Raw genomic sequence first — 22,353 nt, 5'->3', positions numbered from 1 at the left:
GATCAGAATTAACAAACATAATATCAATTAAAGCTGTAACTCCTATTTAACTATATGTATAAAGGCACTGGTTATACATTTACTTTAATTTCTCCTTTTTTCTTAGTCCTCTTTCATCAATTTTTAGCGTGTTTTGTTCACATTAAAGTATGGAACCTTGACTATCTTTTTTTGCTGACCTAGCTTCGTCAATAGCATATAAATCATTATTTATCTATCTATCTGCTATTGACGAAGCTAGGTCAGCAAAAAAAGATAGTAGAAGGAAAGGAAATTAGACTAATCGATTTTAACCTAGCCTTTGGCAATATTATGAGAATTCCTGATGAGAATGGAATAATCATGTTACGAGATGTCTAGCGTACAATACTAGATGCAAATTCTGTAGAGTACTAGTAGATACATTTTTTGATTGGTAAAAAGTGACGAAGCATGATGGATAATATATGATGCAATGGAAATGAACTGTGAAACCGGATATATTGATATAGGTAGTTAATCTTATCTCATAAACATGAATTATTTAAATATCACAACACAATCTGAGTTTTGTTTGATTTTAATGATAATGATATATATAGGTATACAATTCTACACATGTTTCTACTAGATTAATTATTTTCTTGTGCACCCATCTGCTACACAACCCATTAAGGCAATTAAAAATGTCCTAGTATTTAAGTTCTGTTGCACACTGATTTCATCTAGAGCGCTCCTTCCAAAACCAAGATAGACGCTTACCTGAAAAGCATCTGACGACAAAAATATAGTTGGTCAAACCAAATTGGCAGTAAATAAGAACAAAAAAAAAACGATACTCATCCTTTTCTAGTGGATGCTATTACTAGTGTAAGACAAAGATAGTATGGTTCTCTCTATGTTTGAAATGAGACACTCCTTTGACAAACTATGAACAATAATTTGCAAAAGATGTTTAGCGTAAACACTGAAATGATCAATCAATTACTTTAACGATACTAATGTGGTTTTCTCAATTACAGACGCTGGAGCGCAACATGTCTCTATCCGGTCAGTACCTCGAAGAGCTGAGCCGGCGATACAAGAAACAAGTCGAAGAAATGCAGAGGTCCTTCGAGAAGACCATGCTGCAGATGTCAGAGGAGCGCCGAAAGAGCAACGAGATCGAACAGAAGTATCTAGAACAGATGACGACCCTCCAAGACCAACTAGCGCAAATGACCGTTGCCATGAAACTCCTTATGGAAGAAAGAGACAGCTGGTTCGGTACCATGACCGTCTTCAAATTCATCATCTACCAAGCGATACTCATCGCGGCTGCATTGTACTACTTCAACAAAACACGACCAGAACCTGTAGTTGTACACATTCCTAGGAAAGTTAATAAGAAAAAAGATAAACTAAGAAGAAAGTCAGTGGAGGGAGTCAGCGGGCACCAAACCCCATCAGCAAAGAAAAGACGACCAAGCGAAGAGGCCTTACAAATAACAAGACAAGCAGTAGAAGAAGCCAATGAAGACGAAGGCGAATGGCAAGTTGCCAGAAAAAACAGAAGACGGAAAACCTCAATAATACACAGAGCTTTAGAAGACTCCAAAGCTCAGTACTGTAGACAGGATAGCATGGGCATGCTTCAAGAAAACCCGATACCTTTAGACGAAGAAGAATTCACTGCTCCAGTACCGGAGCCAGTGAAATTCAACGAGGTCGTCCAACCGAGACATAAGGTCAACGGGTCCATATTCAATAATCTAAAGAAGACTAGTAAACGAAGATTATCGTCACCCGCTTTCCTAAAGTCCTTATCCAGACAAAGCACTAGAAGTACTCCTAGTCCTGTATTAAGAAACGAACCCGTGTTCAACGGTTTAGGGAAAGTAGCATCGGAATCTCCGACCGGTAGCCTATGGTCTGAATCCACGGAGATGTCCCAGAATGGGCAGGCGGAAGGTGGGAAGAAAAAGAAAAGTTTGAAGAACATTATTAAGAAGCTGTTTTGAGACTTTATTTGCTTAGGCGGCGGGTCGGTTTCAGATTTGTGATGAAGTTTAATTGTCATGGAAAATTGAGTGTGGAATTAAGCTATAATATATAATCAACGTTATTTATCAATTTTACGCGACATTTCGTTTAGGCATTATTGTAACCGCCTAAGATTATTCAAAAGTAAATGTTAAATTTTTTAGGCAATAATTACTTTGCTTTTAGGGAATTGTTATTTGCATCAAAGATAGATATAACTCCGTAATAGATGGATACAGTCTAAGGAAAAGACGTGCCTCGAGAATCACGAAAATTTGATTCTCGATCAGATGGCGCCACTAGTTTTGGCCTACACTCGTATAGAGGGCGTTGACTGTTTCGTTTGTGTAATTTTAACGCATACCAGTGAAAGAACATGGGTCAAAATCATATAAAAATAATTAATGCAAAAAAAAAAAACATTTATCCATATTTAAATACATTTTATCGTATTTTTATAAATATTTATTTTTAGTTTTAAAGTGTGTCAGATGGCAGTGAATTTACTGGGGTTACAAAATTTACTATGACAGTACCGCTCTAGTATAAGTTACTCTATGTTTGCATGAAGGATAATTTATCATTTTATTAATGACGTCACATAAGGCTATGTGGATAGAAACATCACAACTTTGAAACCAAATCGCGTAATTAATTGTGTATATTTTTAATTGCTATGAATCAGCTATTGTAATTTATTTCCTCGCATTGTTTTTAAATTATTTTTAGACCTCAGGTAAGGTGCCAATGTGATAAAATTAGGAGCCTAATATACCTTTAGCCTGTTGCTATATGAGTACGTTTGTGTTGAAAGTTGATACCAGTAGTTGGCTTGGCTGTGAAACTTGTGGGCCTCAAAAAGTTATTTTTTGAGATTTTGGTGTGTTAATGTTATATTTTACTATTAACGAGCTCTTTTAATTAATTAAGATAAAAGTGTCCCATGTTTCTGTTATTCCATTCTTTATTCTTTTCCTTTATAACCTTGCATGACGAAAAAAACGTTTTTCATACTTTAATCTTGCAATGGATGAAAAATATTTAATAAATTACTTCTTTTTCAACCTCGTTTTTAAAATACTCGTGTGATCCTTTTATGAAACTCATTTTATTCGTTTCATAAACCCACACTCGTATTTTAATGCCTTTCATTATGTAGCAGTCACATAAAATACTATTAAATACCCATTTGGCACAGTCTTTTCAAAGTTAGTGTAGAGTTGACTGAAACTTACTACCTATCTTTACTATCTTCCTACCTTGTATTCCATCTATCCAATTTATTTGTCCAATGTCATTGCGTCTCACTCTCTCATTAAGCAAAATGTGAGATGCAAATACACATTGCACCAAGGTATTGCACAGATGGAATACAAACCTTACCTACTTAGGTACTTTCTTCTTTCTTTGTTGTAAAGAATAATATCAACATTTCCAAAATCTGTTTTTAAAAAAAGGTCCTTATGCCAATGGCATAGAGTCGATATTCGATTGTATTACATGCCGGTGACTACTGGGATGAATTGTGGATGAACTAGTGTTGTTTGGACAATGAGTGAGCTAGTCGCATGATTGGAGTTCGTAAACAAAGAAATCGCATTAAATGCATTAACTTTATTGAGTTTGTTTTATTTATATTCTAAACTAAAGGGGCCTACTGACTGAGTTATTCGGAACTGTCAATTTTTTGTTCTTACTGACAGGCCGATATCGTCCGGCGGACAGATAGTCAGTGGGCCCCTTACAAGAGCTGTCTTATTTAAGGTTAACTATAGCTGGTCAAGCAAATCGTGTCAGTAGAAAAAGGCGCAAAATTCAAATTTTCTATAGGATGATATCCCTTCGTGCCTACATTTTTCAAATTTGCCGCCTTTTTCTACTGACAAAATTTGCTTGACCAACTATATTAAATAAATAAAAAAACCCTATATGCTAACACAATCCATTTAATGCCAAAAATGCCATCCTTTTGGAAAATAGCTGATACTCTTCAAACCGGTGGAAAGATTTCAATGAAACATAGCAAGAAAATTCGCTTTCACGTAAATAAAACCGCATCGAAATCGGCTCATCCGTTGTATAGCTATGAGTATGATGCCACAGACAGACATAGTCAGGGTTTAAAAATAAAGTTTATAAATACTTACCATAATATACAGGGTGGCAAAAAAGTAAGTTGCCAGGGAGGTTTTGGGATTATACTTAGCAACTTTTACTATGGGACCAACCACGAAATCGCGAAAAGAAATTTGGGTGTTTCACATTTTGGCTGGCCCATTTCTATGGGAGGGTAATTTTTTTTCGCGATTTCGTGGTTGGTCCCATAGTAAAGTTACTTAGTATAATCCCAAAACCTACCACTAGATGGCGCTAGTAGTACCTCTTACTTTGGTTAGCAAAACTGGTTTCAATAGTGATTTGGTGATAGGGAGCATGCGTGGGTACAGGCAGGGATCGTTACCGGTATAACTTATTCGAAATATTTCTTTGATATTTAGCTAAAAAAATATACCGGTAATCCCTGGTACAGGTGTGCAAGTTACGCAAGAACAACAAAATGGAAAATTTTATTTCCCATACAATATTATGAGAAGTTTCCGAAATTATTCCATGTGAAAATTTCGCAATTTTGGAAACTTTGACGGCACATCTGTCTGCACAGAAGTCTCCTTTTTACTGACACAGTAATAATGTCAAGTTTAAGCTTTCGAATTTCAATTTAGGGATGGCAGGCCTGCAGCGTATGCTCAGCTCATCAAATAGAATAGGGCTAAAGTGGCCATATAAATCGGACCACATTCATATTTTTATGGTAACAAAAGGTGTGATACGATATATTTCGATTTGAGTGGCTTTAGGAGGTACAGTTTGCGTACTACTAGCGACATCTAGCGAGAAAAAGTTTTGAATGCTAGTAAATTCACTTGTAGAGTTGAATGAAATAGCAAACAAAAATAGCATTAAATGCATTGAATTTTAATTATACTTATATTTACAGTAACAATTAATATAATATGCAGATTATTACACTCCGATTAAAGTAAAACAAAAATGTAGTTTGCGTACTACTAGCGACATCTACACACACTAAGCAACTATACTAATCGACTGCAAACGACCTCTTCATCCGACTCAAGCCTTTCTGTCTCACAACGGCGTTCAACCCTTTCGCTGTCTTCTCTAACTTCTTAATAGAGTACGCTTCGCCATTGGACTTTTTCGTTTAACTTCGGTGACGAGATGCGTGAAGTGCCGTTTGAGGGTTTGTATGATGTCGTGGACGAAATGACAAACAGAAAACAGCATTAAATGCATTTACTTTATTAATTATACTTATATTTACAATAACAATATGGTTTAAGTAAAACATTCGTAAATGTAGTTTATGTACTACTAGCGACATCTAGTATTATAACTATGAAACTATACTAATCGACTGCAAAAAGTCCTTCAAATCCACACACTTTATCCTATTTAACCCTTTTTGTCTGCAAACGGCATTCAACCCTTTCGCTGCCTCCTCTAACTTCTCAATAGAGTACGCTTGGCCATTGGTCGCGAACACGATTTCGTTGACTTCTTCATATAACTTCACGGTGACGAGGTGCGTGAAGTGGTGTTTGAGGGTTTGTATGATGGAGTCGTGAAGTGCGTTGTCGCGGCAGACGAGATTGAGGATGAAGTGGCCTGTGGAAAGGTTTGTATAAATATAATAGAGATTTAGACATTACCAAAATAATACAAGATAAAGTGTAAGCAAAGAATAAATAATAGTACTAGGTACAGAAAATTCACTCTCTAAAAAAACGCGTGTATTACGACAGATATGACCGCTAGGTGGCGCTAACGCGAGCAGGCGTCCATTCCGTAGCGGTGCGCGGCAACTACTATGGCTAGACACCAGAATTGGTGTGGGCCGCATATACTTGTAGCGGCCCGACGAAATCGCGGAGTGAGTCACGCCTGGTGTAAGAGAAAAATCGTACCCCCTAATTTGAAAGTCGAAATAGATGGTGCTGTTACTGACCCATATGGTTTGTTGTAACTGAACTGTCAAATGTAAACTTTTGACCATGGAGACTATATAAAGGAGCCAAATCTCTATGTATGAAAAGTGTCCATCAAAAAACAGTAATTAGGCGGCGCCACCATACACCGAAATACTACCAAAAACAACCTACGTAATTTGGTCGGGTTATTTGTTGCCTTATATAGTTCATGTTATACTCATGTCCCAGAGCCTAACTAGCGCCACCGGAGAGATTAGGAACTATTATTTAAAGCTGAAAGCGGTCACTTTTGCAACAATTCTGCCATAAGAGATTGGCATCCTTTCTATACCATCCATACTTTTGACAACCATTATACGTAATGTACGGAGCCGTAAAGCGCCATCTACATTATAGTTCGTTTTTTCAGCATTAGAAAAAAGGTAAACAATCTTGACGTATTTTTATTGAAAATTTTTGAAAAACGTTTTTTTTATATTACTTATGAAAGCAAAATAATGTAAAAGATCGTATATGATTTATAATTGTAACATATTTGCTGGGACTTATTTTACGAGTGATTTTTAATAAAAAGATACGTCAAGATCGCTTACCTTCTTTCTAATGTAAAAAAAAGATCTTAAATTTGAAACACGAAAGTGATCCTGCCTGTGAAGCCGATGGTCCTGGGTTCGAATCCCGGTACGGGCATTTATTTGTGTGATGAGCACAGATATTTGTTTGCGTCATGGGTGTTATCTATGTATTTAAGTATTTATATATTATACACGTTGGCTAAAAAATAAGTGCATTCCCGTTGCCAGGGATATTTTTGGATTATACTGAGCAACTTTTACTATGGAACCAACCCCGAAATCGCGAAAAAAAATTTGCCTTTTCATACATTTTGGCTGGTCCATTTTCTATGGGAGGGTAATTTTTGTTTTGCGATTTCGTGGTTGGTCCCATAGTAAAAGTTGCTCAGTATAATCCCAAAATCTCCCTAGCAACGCGAATGCACTAATGTTTTAGCCACCCTGTATATATCGTTGTCTGAGACCCACACAACACAAGCCTCCTTGGGCTTACCATGGGACTTAGTCAATCTGTGTAAGAATGTCCTATAATATTTATGAGTAGCCAATAATATCTCACCATCGTTAGTAAGTATTCGTTTGACTCTGGCAAGTTGGTCATCGTGAAGGAACTGTCTCGGCGGACACGACAGCCCCACCGTCCTGTCCTTGCTGTCCATGTCGAACATCACCACTGAGTGCTGGGTGCCTGGAACGGTAAATACAGAGGATAAATGTGGTATTTTCTATAAAAAGGGACCTCATTGTCGATGGCGCTTACGCCATTATAAACGATGCTCTGATAATAATACAATGCCGCGCGGCGCTGGGCTGCGTAAGCGCCATCGACAATAAGGTCCCTTTTCATAGAAAATGCCCCAAATATATTTTCTCTCACACAGAAAACTTTATTCGTGTCATTTAAGTGAAATTGTAGCGAAAGGGAACAAAAATGTATGTATGTATGTATGTATGTATGTATAAACTCTTTATTGTGCAAAACACAGAACACGAATATGGCACAGAATAGGCAGTACAAAAGCGAACTTATCCCTTGAAGGGATTTCTTCCAGTTAGCCTTTGAGTAGATGAGAATTGATGAAGAACGGTAGACAAATATAGCACTGCGTACAATAGACTAGAGGAAAATCAATAAATTTATAAAAGGGCGAAAAAAAAAAGAAAAAAAAAGGTTCGTCTTAAAAACGCGAAACGAACAAACTCATGAGTGGTAAAACAGTGCATAATTAGTACATTACGATCAACTATTCAATATACTCTATAATTACGATACAAGTGCGAAAAGTAGGAAATTCGCAACGAGTGGCAATAAATTAAAACGACCCAAGGGAGTGTTTTAAATCGACACGAGTTGCGAATTACTTTTTCGCACGTGTATTGTACAACGTTGTCTTTTACTGTGACTGGTTACCATGGTTACAGTAAGTTATCATGGGGAAGAAATAATCTTAAAATCATGATTTTACGCTAATTTAATTTAACATGCATTTGTGTGGTATAACGGGCTTACTAAGCATGTTAGTAGAACGTGATACATTATTATACGACATCCGGAAGATTGCCGGTCACTTCTGGATGAGATTAGCTCAGGACCGGGATAAGTGGCGTAATAGAAGAGATGCTGAGCATAGCAGCAGTCGACGATAAAGGGCTGATATGATGATGATGATACATTATTTCTTCTAACAAACCCTTAACTCCCTTGGACAACGGCCGAGAATAACAAACAAAAAAGTTGACCCAAAAACATACCTTTGTCAGCTTCGTCCTTCAAAAAGTCGGCGCCATCTTTGATTTCCACCTTCATCCCGTCATCCAATTTCAACTCAAAATGATCCTTCGCGATCTCCAACATGCTCGGGTCGATCTCCACAGCGGTCACTTCGGTATCGAAGCATTTTCTCAGGAACATGCACAGTCCCCCCCCTCCCAGGCCGAGGACGGCCATTTTGGGGGGGCTAAGGTAAGCGCCGACGCACATGAAGGAATGGTAGGGGGAGATGTGACCAAAGTCGACCACTAGCTTGCTTTTGTTCTTCTTTTTTACTGTAATTAAAATAAGAACTATCATAACAAATAATATCAAAACACGGATTTAAACTAATACGAGTTTTACTCATTATTATTCACAACGACGGGACTTAATAGCGTAAAATTAAGATTTACATCCGACGTTTCGAGAACGGCGTTGTCCCCGTGGTCTCGGAGAAGACTGGCCAAAGTTGACATCGTCATCTTCTAGCCGCGCGAGTTTTTCGAACTACCCGCACTTGGTTTTGTTTATTGCGTTTTGTTTGTTCGTAAAATTTTACGCGATTAAGTCCCGTCGTTGTGAATAATAATAAATAATAACATTTACAATTGTATTCTAATTCTAATATGTTTTTTTTCTTCATGCAAAACGTCTTTTGATGAGTCACATAGATAGTTTATAAGATGGAAAAGGACATAGGATAGTTACTTATCCCATAATACAGTACGAGTACTATTCAAGAGGGAGTAGGTGAGGGCAGTGTAACGATTTTTACAAGAAGAAGTAGTATGGACGAACCAAATGTGGTATTTTCAATAAAAAGGGACCTTACTGTCGATGGCGCTTACGCCATTATAAACGATGCTCCGATATGAATACAATGCCGCGCGACGCCGGGCGGCGTAAGCGCCATCGACAATAAGGTCCCTTTTCATAGAAAATGCCCCAAATTAATGATGAAAACTGGTCGATGACGTAGTTACCAGACACTTTAGAGTACCCAGAGTGGAGTAATATATATTTATCATAATATCGGAAGCATAAAAGCGTACTAACCAGATTTTAGTTTAGCCTCGCTCTGCACTAGAAACTGGTTGTCCATGAACACGAGCCGCCGATACGGGACGCCATCTATGTCCACATCCTCTATGACGTAGTCACCGGACAGCTTGGAGCAGCCGGCGCGGACGGTGACGCGGCTGCCGACGTCGCTGCCGAGCGACAGGAACGGGATCTGGAACATTCATAAATATTAAATATTATTAAATATAAATATTATAGGGGACATTCTTACACAAATTGGCTAAGTCCCACGGTAAGCTCAGGAAGGCTTGTGTTGTGGGTACTCAGACAACGATATATATAATACTTATACAAATACTTAAATACATAGAAAACATCCATGACTGAGGAACAAATATCTGTGTTCATCACACAAATAAATGCCCTTACCGGGATTCGAACCCAGGACCATCGGCTTCACAGGCAGGGTCACTACCCACTAGGCCAGACCGGTCGTCAATCAATCAATCAATTCATAATTCAAATTATAGTAACCGATAATAAGCTTGATGACAAATTCTCATTAATATGGTACTAATCGATTAGGTGTGTTTTTAGGATCAAATGTCAATATGGGACCCATTGTATTAAAGCAATACAAAAGTCAGAAATGATAGTCAACGTCCGACAGTTGTACCTCACTCGCGAAACTCTTCTAACAAAACGATAAGTGAACGTAACGATCTGAAGTATGGACAAAACAAGAAAATTGCGTTTTTGTCGGTGAAATACTGCATTTATGTATATATATAGTTGCTATACACATTTTTTTTGATAAAATGTATGTTATCGAATTGTACCCTTACTTTTTTTTTTGAAAGTTTACTTACTTCGCTGGCTCAGCGACCCGAAGTGGATCTTGGCCTCCGATACTAGGTTTCGCCATTCGTTCCTATCCTGTGCGACGCAGTGCTATCCCGACGCCATACAAAACTTTACAAAAAACTTTATTTTTGAAATTTTAATATCCACATTATTGTAATAAATTGATCATTTGCTATCTATTTTACTAGATTTTCGTTATAAAATTCAACATGTGTCATCATCCCTATTAAAAGATCCCTTTTACACATTTTTGAAGTGAGCACTATCCGGAGCACCTCCGTCCATAACTTCAGATGAGCATAATTTCTTTAAATGGGTACGGTATCTTAAAAAAAGTGGTTTTTAAGGTTCCGTACCCAAAGGGTAAAAACGGGACTATTACTAAGACTCCGCTGTCCGTCCGTTTGTCACCAGGCTGTATCTTATGAACCATGATAGCTAGACGTTGAAATTTTCACAGATGATGTTATTTCTGTTGCCGCATAACAAAAAATACTAAAAACAGAATAAAATAAATATTTAATCTCCCATACAACAAACGTGATTTTTTTGCCGTTTTTTGCGTAATGGTACGGAACCCTTCGTGCGCGAGTCCGACTCGCACTTGACCGGTTTTTTATTGTACAGTCAAGCAAGGCACAAAAGGTTAGCTCAGGAGATCTAATCATTATCGAAAATGTTTGATACCTGTCCACTGAATCCGTGTGGTATCAGCATTTTAGCAGAATGCGCTAATTCTTCTTTGACCGCGTCGAGATTGCTAAAGCTATGTCCGCGACGCAACACGGCCACCACCAGTCTCGCGAAGCGGGCCGAGTCTTGGAGCTGACGACGACCTTGAGGGGTTCCGAAGAGCCAGTCGGATTCTCTGAAATAAGCATTTAGGATTATTTCAGTCTTCGCCATTTTCGTCAATCAAGTATAAATAAAACTTTTTGAAAGTCGATTAAAATGTGACGTGGACTATAACCTCGACAAGTCCCCGCATACTTGCCCAGCGGGCCCAAAATTGCATGTACTTTAAGAATTAATTCATTTATAAAGTGGCCATGAAATTCTGGGTGGGTGTATAAATACCCAACTCTTATAAAAAGAAGGTTGTAGAAATAAACTGTCTCGTACAGGACGTACTAACTGCCCTGTACGAGGATAAAGACGAATCGCTTGACACCACATTCATCAAAATATACTATGGTTTTAATGTATTATAGTGGAATACACGACACAAGCGTCCAACCACATACATATTAAATTTAGACTAAGTCATACCTAATCCTTCCTTTTGGATTTGAAATAGGGATGCATCATTTTAAGATGCGTCATGGGTTTCTATTGTTTCCCATAAAGTTTTAACTCATAATGTATTGTTTGTCCGCATTTTCGTTAATCATAATTTGGTTTTTCTCAGAGACGCGTAACTTTTCAGGATTGCCATAAAACAAACCTAAACTAACCTATCTATAGGATAACCTTACGAAAATCCTGAAATGTTAACGGTTTCAGAATTATGACTTATGATAATCTGACAATCATTACATTATGACTTTCAATAATTATGTCAAACAAAGGGATCCGATGCGTCATATTTTCCTAAAGCTTCGACGAGAGATCGGATTGTTTACTGAAAATTGAAAAACATGTTTATGAAAGTTACGATAAATAAGTGGCGTAGAAAACATGTTATTATGTTGTACATCTGTAGGCGTGATAATTCATGTTTATGACGCGAGCCATCATATTTGGACGCAGTCATATTTTAGACCAGAAATAGATAGACTTAGACTAATTAGGCTATTAATCTTCCAGATATGAGGTGTTCTCACCTTGACATACATTTTATATAAATGGGCGAAATAAATGGATCGTTAGCGGTGAATACCGGTGTGGTGTTTTTCTTAACCCGATTAACGCGAAAGCGAGGGTATGTTATAGATATGTGTACTAGAGAAAATCCCCTGATAATAATAACACGGAACCCTATTTTTGTAGGCAAAATTCTCTAAGTGCTATACATAGACACATATGTGGTATTTTCTATAAAAAGGGACCTTATTGTTGATGCTCCGATTATTAACGTTAATTATTAACGATGCTCCGATATAAATACAATGCCGCGCGACGCTGTGCGGCGTAAGCGCCATCGACAATAAGGTCCCTTTTCATAGAAAATGCCCCATATGTTTACTATTTAAAGTATCATACAAATATTTTGAATATACTGGTGAGTGGTAATCATGAAATAAAAGCATTTTTATTATTGCCATGTCCGTTTTGATGAGTAAATGTTAAACGTGTATGTAAATAATGTATATAGATCAAACTTAACGTATGGGATTCCGCATAGACCGAAAGGGTACCTACCATTTCTAAAATTTTCTAGCGCTAAATTCTCAATTTTCTAGGACGTAACTAAATGCATTTCCGTTTTTTAAAGATTTTAAATTAATTACTTAATTAGTAAAATAAAAAATAATATGTCTACTTAATACTCACTGCTAAAATATTAACTAGATTTAAAAAATATTCTTAGCTTGACAAAATTGTGACGGAATAGCTCCTTAATTTTCCTCAGTAAAAAAAATCCACTTAAAATATGAATACACTTGCTAGCTGTTTCGATAGGGAAGGACTGTAACGGACTGGAGTGTTAACCCGCACAACGCATATTATATTGGATGCAGGATACGCGTCAGTACGATTTCTAAGGGCCTTACACATGTGTCCTACCTAATGTTGTCGTTGTTTTTATACGCACGTTTTTTTTTACCGGACAAGTTCGAGTCGGACTCGTCCACCGAGGGTTCCGTACTTTTTAGTATTTGTTAATTGTTACCTAAAGCGGCAACAGACGTTTTTTATTTTTGGGTACGGAACCCTAAAAAGGGTTTTAAGCTAGTTTTTTTATACCACGTCCGTGGCCCCACAACTCCCACAAGCATACAGCCCGTCTGATGGTAAGCAATTATCGAAGTGGAAGTTCGTATAGAGCTCAATGAAAGATCATATGAAAAGGGCTTTAGAATAGAGAAGCACCGGATATTAGGTTATTATGCGGTATCCGGCCCTTATTTTAGTATCATACTATCCGGTCGGATACCCGATAGTAACTTTGCTTGATTTCGGAGTACCTAAACAAATGGATTTAACAGTCACGTTCATAATCGTACTATTTTAATTTTTAAAACAATGTCGCGCACTATTTCAGACCCTTTTTTCGTATCACTAGAACTGCACCAGATTTAATTAAGAGTTGGGTCCCTGCCAGTACTGAGAATGGGATCCAATCTTTTCACTCATAACTAAGCGAAATTTAAAGTTGTGGAGGGCGTTGTGCATGCAGAAATTAAAATTTTCAACGCTAGTATCTGTAGTGTCCGTTATACAACTAACACAACACTGAAGCACAGAATTTATTAATTCATGCATTTATTAAAAAATTATGGCTTCAGTCCAGTGGGCCTATTTCGCCAGTATCAAGGTATTAGGAGCTTTAAATATGACTAAAATTGTACGGTTAGTACAAGACAGTGTACGGTGATTTTATTATCTCTTGTAAACGATAGCTGGACTTTACAAGAAGCACGTGGACTAGCGGCCGTTGACTCTAAAATGGTGGTTAAACGCGTTTCGAGCTTAATTCTCCATTCACTGCACATTATCACATAAGTTTACTCGTACTGTATAATAAGCTATTGATATTACACTTTAAACAATATTAATAAGCAAAAAACAAAGGAATTAATCAAGATGGCGCTTGAACCGGCAGTCCGCACAGAATTTATACTACCAAAGATAGATATAACTCCGTACCTAATAGATGGACTAAGGAAAAAACGTGCCTCAAAAATCACGAAAATTTGATTCTCGATCAGATGTCGCTACTACCTTTGGCCTACTCTCGTATAGAGGGCGTTGACGGTTTCGTTTGTTATTTAACAATTTTAACGCATATCAGTGAAAGAACATGGGTCAAAATTATTTAATTTAATTATTAATTATTTGCATTAATTATTTTTATTTCGAACCTAGAAATCACTCGTTGCGCACTCATTTCGAACCTAGAAATGAGTCCGCGCGAACGTTCACTATGAAACAGGTCAAAATCTGCACAATGCGCACCTGAAAAACCGAAATGCAGGTATAGTTCCGCCGGCCGAATATTCGGCAGCGGGATACCGAATATTCGGTCGATGGTGTATCCGGTATCCGGCAAAACAACTATCCGTTGCATCTCTACTTTGGAACACCTACTTCAGGTGTAAACACTAGTGAGGGGCGTTGTCCGTAGGCGCGTCTGGCAGCGATCCAGTTCTCGTCCGATCAAACAGGTCGCTCGCAGAACTAAAACGACTAATGTGAATAAATTGGCAGACGCAATTTCAACCCTTAAGAGGGAGCGTAAAGATATGCCACGTCGCGCGAAACTTGAGACGGGATATATGTGGCTTTCCACCACAGAAGGGTCCTTATGCTTCAATTGCTATAAGGACCTTCTGATTGATTTGCCTTTGTACAAACCAAGATAGATATAACTCCGTAATAGATGGATACAGTCTAAGGAAAAAACGTGCCTCGAAAATCAAGAAAATTTTATTCTCGTTCAGAGGGCGCTACTAGTTTTGGCCTACAGTCGTATAGATGGCGTTGACGGTTTCGTTTGTTATTTAACAATTTTAACGCATATCAGTGAAAGAACATGGGTCAAAATCATAAAAATAATTAATGCAAATAAAAAAAAAATCATTTATCTATACTTAAATACATTCTATCGTATTTGTATAAATCTTCATTTTTAGTTTTAAAGTGTGTCGACAGATGGCAGTGAATTTACTGGGGTTACAAAATTTACTATGACAGTACCGCTCTAGTATAAGTTACTCTATGGTACAAATGATGTGTTTTTTTCTTGTTTTATGTTTCTTTCTGTACAATAAAGAGTTTTACTACTACTACTACTTATTGCACATGAAGCATATGGACCCTTCTCTAATGGAAAGCCACATATGGCCGTATGGTTTTTTTTACCTTGTAGGTATCTCAACTATTCTGGAAATATAATACTTTTGTATAAAATTGTCTAAAAAAAAAACACTTTTTTCGTAACTAGATTGCTGTGAAGCTCTGTGAAGGCTCTTACATATACGAAATGTACATATTTGGGTTCGTCTTTGACAACGAAAAACGTGTCAGAGATTTTTATTTTAAACTAATCAACACAAAAGTTATGGCCAGAAAACCAGTTTTTGGCCTAAAATTGTTCAACTTTGATGCCAAACATCTCACAGACTTTGGAGTAAACATAGGATACTATATTCCTTAAAACCATTGCGATTGGCGTTAGAACCCCTTCTGTCATTACGTCGTCATTAGGACGTCAGCGACGTCTTTATGGCGTCATAATGACGTCATTGTTACGTCATTATGACGTCGCTGACGTCACTTGGGTTAAGGCACATTGTATTGCGTTCCATGACCCTCCAGAGAACACTTTTCCCTAGTCCACTTACGCTCTTTAGTCTTACAATAAGCATTTTCATTTACAAAGCGTATTTTTGTAGCAGCTATTTCTGTGAAAATATTTTGATAGTGTTGAGCAAATTATACGCGGTGAAGTGGGCGCGGGGAAGTAAACAAGATTCGCGGCGGGAGTGAGTTTACGAACGATGTTAGGGTTCTGTATAAGTAGTGTAAATGTCATTCGATAGCGTTTGCGTTAAGTGTCATTTTGTATGAGATTTTGAGATTCCAAAACGTCCCGCTTGGTGCGCTGTTCAAAATCTGATACAAAAATAAACATAACTCACGAATATTAAGTACCTACCTAGTGATATCACGAATATTCGGATATACAACGTGCCACGCATGTCTGAGGCCTAAAGTAGGAAAAAATGTCATATGACTAGGTCAATTTCGCAAAACTACGTGTTTTATTTTTTCGATTTTTACAATGAATTTGTACACAAAAAGTCAATGTTATTGGTAAAACTAAAGATAGCTATAACTCCGTAATAGGTAGATGGATACAGTCTAAGAAAAAACCTGCCTCGAAAATCACGAAAATTTGATTCTCGATCAGATGGCGCCTGGCAAATAAGGCTAAAAAATAAATTTCATTTCAGTTTCGTTTTTGCCGCCCGGGCCCGATCAGAATTTAATAGGGGATATTACTGCAATGTTCTGCCACCAGAGTGCAGCACAAGCCTTTTTAGTAAACCATAGAGTAACTTATACATACTGTACCTTTAACAGGTTTTTGACAAGTTTTCACAGATAATAAAATATGACATTGATGCATCAAGGCGGTTTGTTTACAGAGGACCTACCGGAAAACGCGAATCCGAAATTTCGCTATCTGCCTCTTTATCGCTCGAATATACAAGTGACAGAGATGTTAGATAACGAAATTTCGATTTTCTTGTTTCGCGATAGACCTTCAGATTTTGATAGTGGCGCCCCCTACGCAGAGTTTCGCGTAATTGGATCAAAAAAGCAACGTCGCTGCCACGTTTCCGCCTCGACTTTGCAGCGCCTCGAAATTTGATGCACATATTTTTCTTACACTGTCCACCTCACTCGCGTCTTTTTCTCATACAAACTTTGTTTTATAATAATATATCCAAGTTATCCAACATTGTGACTTACCTGCCCTGCGGCACGATGAACACGGCATACTTGTTAACGGCTTGTGATCGTTTCTGGTCGACCACGTAGAGAGTGTAACGCGGGGAATCGATCCCGGGCTGCATCAGGTCCAGGGATACCTGAGAACATGACTCAGTTATATGTATGGCCTGGAAAAATATACTTTGCATATCGTCGCTATACTTACTCAACCTCATATCTGCAACAATCATTTGATGGAAATGTCGCTTTTCTTTCATTCGGAATACGGGTGTTTTTGTCATCAAATAAGTGTTGCTGATACGAGGTTGAGTAAGTATAGCGGCGATATAGGGTCCGTGCGCACTGGAGTGTCTGCCGGTTTGGGACCTACATTAAAAATTTAAACCTCGTAAGGCTCAATCAAAGAAAATATATGTAACGTTTTCAATCAAAAGGTCAATATAACCTTAAGATTAACACTGAACTTATAAATAAATTAAATTGTATTTTGCTAACGCTGAATACAATTCCAAAAATACATAACTTTGACTTTGACAAGTTACAAAATGAGTTAGGTCCTTAATTTACCCCTTGAGAATCTGAGACGAAACATCGTTCGCCAGTTTCAGCCGCTGGTACAGCGACATCTAGCGCTAAATTGAGCTGTCTATCCTAACCTAAGATACTCACATAAATGGTAGGATGAAGTAGGATCCTATAGATGTGCTATACCAAAGATAGATATAACTCCGTAATAGATGGATACAGTCTGAGGAAAAAACGTGCCTCGAAAATCACGAAAATTTGATTCTGCCAATTGAAGTGGCCATGAAATTCTGGGTGGGTGTATAAATACCCAACTCTTATAAAAAGAAGGTTGTAGAAATAAACTGTCTCGTACAGGACGTACTAACTGCCCTGTACGAGGATAAAGACGAATCGCTTGACACCACATTCATCAAAATATACTGTGGTTTTAAAGTATTATAGTGGAATACACGACACAAGCGTCCAACCACATACATATTAAATTTAGACTAAGTCATACCAGAGATAGATATAACTCCGTAATAGATGGATACAGTCTAAGGAAAAAACGTGCCTCGAAAATCAAGAAAATTTGATTCTCGTTCAGAGGGCGCCACTAGTTTTGGCCTACTCTCGTATAGAGGGCGTTGATGATTTCGTTTGTTATACCTATATAATTTTAACGCATATCAGTGAAAGAACATGGGTCAAAATCATATAAAAATAATTAATGCAAATAAAAAAATAATTTATCAATATTTAAATACATTTTAACGTATTTTTATAGATCTTCGTTTTTAGTTTTAAAGTATGTCGATAGATGGCAGTGAATTTACAGTGGTTACAAAATTTTCTATGACAGTACCGCTCTATCTTATTATATCCTCTTTGGCTATACTATACGCGCACGCCCGTGAGGGACAGAACGTACGCAATGCGACAATATGATTGGTCGAGTTTATTTGTTGCCCACCATAAACCATACTAAATTTACGGTGGATAATTTAAAAAAAATGTCGCTTGTCGATAAGGTTGATTTCGAATTGGAGCTATATGGAAATAGCGCCTTATTGACAACCGACAATAAGTACCCTTTTGGTTGAAAATGGCACATATAGAGTGGTACTGTCATAGTAAATTTACTGCCATCTATCGACACGATTAAAACTAAAACTACAAAAAATTTATATACATATGGATAAATGTTTTGTTTTTGTATTTATTCTTTATATATGATTTTGACCCATGTTCTTTCATTGATATGTGTTAAAATTGTTAAAAAACGAAACCGTCAACGTCATCTAAACGAGAATAGGCCAAAGGTTGGTATTGGTGGCAGCGCCATCGGTGCGAGAGTCAAATTTGATTTCCGAAGCACGTTTTTCCTTAGACTTTATTCATCTTATACGGAGTTTTATAGGTCTTTGGCTCAATGTACAACAAGCTGCAGAGATAGCTGATCCCCAGCTGGGCTGAGCTGGAGAAAGGGGCCCTAAATTCCAAGCCTCTAAGGCCTGGTGTGGTGTTGTCCTCCTGCCAATAAACAGGGGTTAAAGGAGGCTCGTGCGCTGCCCCCTACAGTTCATCCAACATAATTTCATTCATTCTGGAAGTATCTCCTGTAGATGCAACCAAAATGCATACAGTGCCTTACTATTGTGTCAGTGTGAGGACAGCAAAGGCACAGAATAAGTAATAGTATTATCATACAGAACGGCCACCCACCGCCCCGCCCCGACTCGAATGACCTCGCCCCGCGACAGCAGATTGACGGCCGTTTGCCGGCCGCTCAGTACTATTTTTATGCAACCACAGTATGCAACTTACTCACACTATGACGCATGCCGCGTGTACCATCAGATATATCGGAGCGCCCGAGGTCCGAGGTGTTCACAATATCTGAACACGCACTCTAACGCCTTGACAATAGAGGCGTGTTCAGATATTTGTGATTACTTCGGCTCGGCCGCTCAGATATATCTGATGGCGACTGTACAGACGTGCCGTTCACACATAGAAACGCAAGTGATTTTTGATGTATAAGCGTGTCTTCCCTGTGCTGGCAATCATATGAATGAACTTGAAGTAAAAGCTGGCTTCATTAAATTACTCTTACACGAGTCGTACATAAGTTATGACTATTTTTATATTAATTATTTATATTTATACGGTTTATAAAGCCTCACGAGCGTGAGGCTGTTAAAAATTGAGTTAGACTCATTTGAGTGTTCCCCTCCACGGAAATCTTTAGTAAAAGGCGAAAGATTTATACGTTTTGAAGGGAAACCAGAGTGACGATACAAAGCCGAGCGCCGGACCCAACCAAACCGGGAAAAATCTTAACAGCGCGAACTAACTTCGCGGAGCGCTACGTGATGGCGCCATCTATGGGAGTACAGCGGAACTAATCGAACACTATGTGAAGGCGCCATCTAAGAGAATAGTGCGGAACTAACAATGGATGTCGTGGAACAGATATTTTTTACTCGACTACCAAACTGATACGAAAGCTGAGGGGAGCTATTTACGGTTTGGAACTGGAGTAAAAGAGAAAGATATCCGCAATTTGCGAACTTCGGTGTTCGCGGTAGGCCCTCAGGAGATGATTTTCGCAGTTTATTAAATAAACTCAGTAGTTGCAGTAAATCAAATCATTCATTATGGTACCATAAGCTGATATATCCCGACGGCACTTGGAACACCTAGAATAAACTGGGATAGGGATTATGCTGAGCAACTTTTACTATGGGACCAACCACGGAATCGCGAAAATTTTTTTTACCCTCCCATAGAAAATGGACCAGCCAAAATGTATGAAACAGACAATTTTTTTCATTTAAAGTTATCCAGTAAGAAAACTAGGTTACATCTATACACAAGAAGACCAAACCCCAGCTAAATTTAACAGAGAAGGGGTTCCCAATCTTTTTCACTTGCAAATATGAAAAATAATCTCAGCGCCCTAACCTAGCTAGGCTGCTAAATAGATAGGTAACATGGTGAGGATTGCCTCACGGCGCCCCTCTTTACTGTACGGCGACCAGGGGGCCCTCTGGGACCCCTGTGACAAAGATTGGGCAAAGTAGAAATCTAATTTACCTCTTCATCATCAAGGCTAGTTTTGGCTAGACCGTTGGTCACAAACGCAGTGTCCTGTACAGATTTAATGCACTCCTGGAGCTCTTCAGCTGTCTTTAGACGCAGCATCTTGTCTCCGGCCAGGCATACCTCCGCTATCTGAAATGTAAGTTATTTTATTAGATCTAGGTTGCAGTAGACTCATCAGTCATCAGGGCTGTTATATTTAAGCTGTACACTACACTTTTTTTTTTCAAATTTAGAAACTTTTATGTGCACAGAATCACAAGCTCTTTCGACAGACGACAGGACAAAAAAATGTTTCAAAATTTTCTATACATATTTCGATCCTTGATCCTTCCATTTAATGTTACCGTCATACAAAGTCTATGAAAAATGGTAACGTAATGGAAATAAACATCTTGGGACACTTCTCTCTTATAATTTTTAGGGTTCCATACCCAAAGGGTAAAAACGGGACCCTATTACTAAGACTCCGCTGTCCGTCTGTCTGTCTGTCACCAGGCTGTATCTCATGAACCGTGATAGCTAGACAGTTGAAATTTTCACAGATGATGTATTTCTGTTGCCGCTATAACAACAAATACTAAAAAGTATGGAACCCTCGGTGCGCGAGTCCGACTCGCACTTGGCCAATTTTATTTTTTTACATAAAAACCAACATTTAAGAAGTAGCAGAAGGAAGAAAAACTTAAATCAAAAACAAACTGTTGAAAAAAGAACAAGAAGCTTGAAATAAAACTATGAAAACGGATTATATCGCGTATATTGAATTTATAATACATCCCCGTCACCCGTTGACCACGAACGCTGTAAAGAGTTCGAAACGTCGGGATGTATTATAAATTCAATATACGCGATATAATCCGTTTTCATAGTTTTATTTCATGAGTAACTATCGCGGTAACCGAAGACAATATTAACAAGAAGCTTACCAATTGTGGCATTTCTTTAAACTTTGTAGCAATTACAACAAATACAGGCAAAGTGGTTCCATCTCCGTTTTCTGCGTTTTTCTCCTCTGCCTCATGGCATCTTACCGCTCTAAACATCCAGGACTTATCACAGAAAGTTGCCAGCAACTTATTTAAAATGTGACTTTGCAACAAGGATATACAAACAAATCGACCTCCAAGCTTCAAAACTCTTTTTATCTCACTAAAGTACTTGTCTATGGTCTCATTTGTCTCTTTCGAGTCATCAGGCATAAGCGCGTCTAGAGTTCCTTTATCTAAAACAACATTAAACTCCTCATTTTTAAAAGTAGTGTTCAGTGCATCCATGCAAAGGAATTTCATCTTAGTTCTCTGTGCGTTGATGTTGTTCATCTGCTTTATGACGACTTCCGAGACGTCAATGTTGGTAATATTCGTAAAGCCAACATCGTAGAGATCAGCACTGAGACTCGAGTTACCACATCCTGTTATAAGAATGTTATCAGTCTGTTTCATGTACTTGTGCAGGTGTGAACACAGTTCTAGGTATTCGCCGTACCTGTAAATTAGAACCAAAGACAACTTGAACACCTTCTTTTGCCAAATATGGATGAAAATGTGCATAAATTAATCCTGAAACCTTTCATATATAACCTACCATTCAAATGCTTTATTTCCGCGTTTCTTGAAAAACTTATTCCAATAATCCTTCTCACTGAATTCCTTGTGGCTTTTAGGTAGTAAATTCATGTTTATGTGTAACTTTTCAGTAAAATACAAAGAAGAAATCTACACGCAGAAGTCGCAGAACACGAGTTAGTATTTTTGTTTTTCTGTCAATCTGACAAGTTGACAACTGACGATTGAATTGACAAGTGAAGGTAATGTTCTAAAACAAGTTGAGACAGAAATGATCACGAGTCTGTAGCAAACTTGGTTGCATTCTTTAAAAAAATGGAAAA

The 22,353-nt window shown here is 38.0% G+C and overlaps 2 protein-coding genes and 1 non-coding gene across 4 annotated transcripts in view; 1 reads left to right on the top strand and 2 right to left on the bottom strand.

The window, feature by feature from the left end:
- Positions 1-3,618, top strand: part of LOC134740473 (SUN domain-containing ossification factor) — a 68,570-nt gene extending 64,952 nt beyond the window's left edge. For both annotated transcript variants that reach the window (XM_063672948.1, XM_063672949.1), the window contains one exon: positions 1,002-3,618. In XM_063672948.1, coding sequence (XP_063529018.1) covers positions 1,002-1,979 — 978 coding nt within the window. In that variant the 3' untranslated portion in view covers positions 1,980-3,618. The remainder of the gene's footprint in view (positions 1-1,001) is intronic.
- A 1,702-nt stretch (positions 3,619-5,320) lies between these two features.
- On the bottom strand, positions 5,321-22,228 carry LOC134740483 (eEF1A lysine and N-terminal methyltransferase homolog). The gene is made up of 9 exons (XM_063672972.1): positions 22,050-22,228; positions 21,392-21,950; positions 20,457-20,594; positions 16,869-16,987; positions 10,914-11,094; positions 9,396-9,573; positions 8,339-8,632; positions 7,146-7,274; positions 5,321-5,688 (listed from the first exon to the last, which is right to left on the bottom strand). The coding sequence occupies exons 1-9, from the start codon at positions 22,139-22,141 to the stop codon at positions 5,417-5,419; spliced, it is 1,962 nt and encodes a 653-aa protein (XP_063529042.1). The 5' UTR covers positions 22,142-22,228; the 3' UTR covers positions 5,321-5,416.
- LOC134741199 (U5 spliceosomal RNA) lies at positions 19,536-19,652 on the bottom strand. The gene has a single exon (XR_010127865.1). It is a non-coding gene; the product is annotated as a U5 spliceosomal RNA (small nuclear RNA).
- Positions 22,229-22,353: the final 125 nt, after the last annotated feature.

This window comes from Cydia strobilella, chromosome 4 (assembly GCF_947568885.1).
Source record: "Cydia strobilella chromosome 4, ilCydStro3.1, whole genome shotgun sequence".
NCBI lineage: Eukaryota > Metazoa > Arthropoda > Insecta > Lepidoptera > Tortricidae > Cydia > Cydia strobilella.
The sequence above is the reverse complement of the archived record's forward strand: the minus strand, read 5'-3'. Positions and strand labels throughout refer to the sequence as shown.

What these genes read in the sequence shown, in the direction of transcription:
- LOC134740483 (XM_063672972.1), bottom strand. Translation starts at nt 22,141, where the DNA reads ATGAATTTACTACCTAAAAGCCACAAGGAATTCAGTGAGAAGGATTAT. An exon ending in GGAAATAAAGCATTTGAATG is followed by an intron (nt 21,951 to 22,049) that starts GTAGGTTATATA and finishes TCTAATTTACAG; the next exon opens with GTACGGCGAATACCTAGAAC. An exon ending in TTCATCGTGCCGCAGGGCAG is followed by an intron (nt 11,095 to 16,868) that starts GTAAGTCACAAT and finishes TGCTTATTTCAG; the next exon opens with AGAATCCGACTGGCTCTTCG.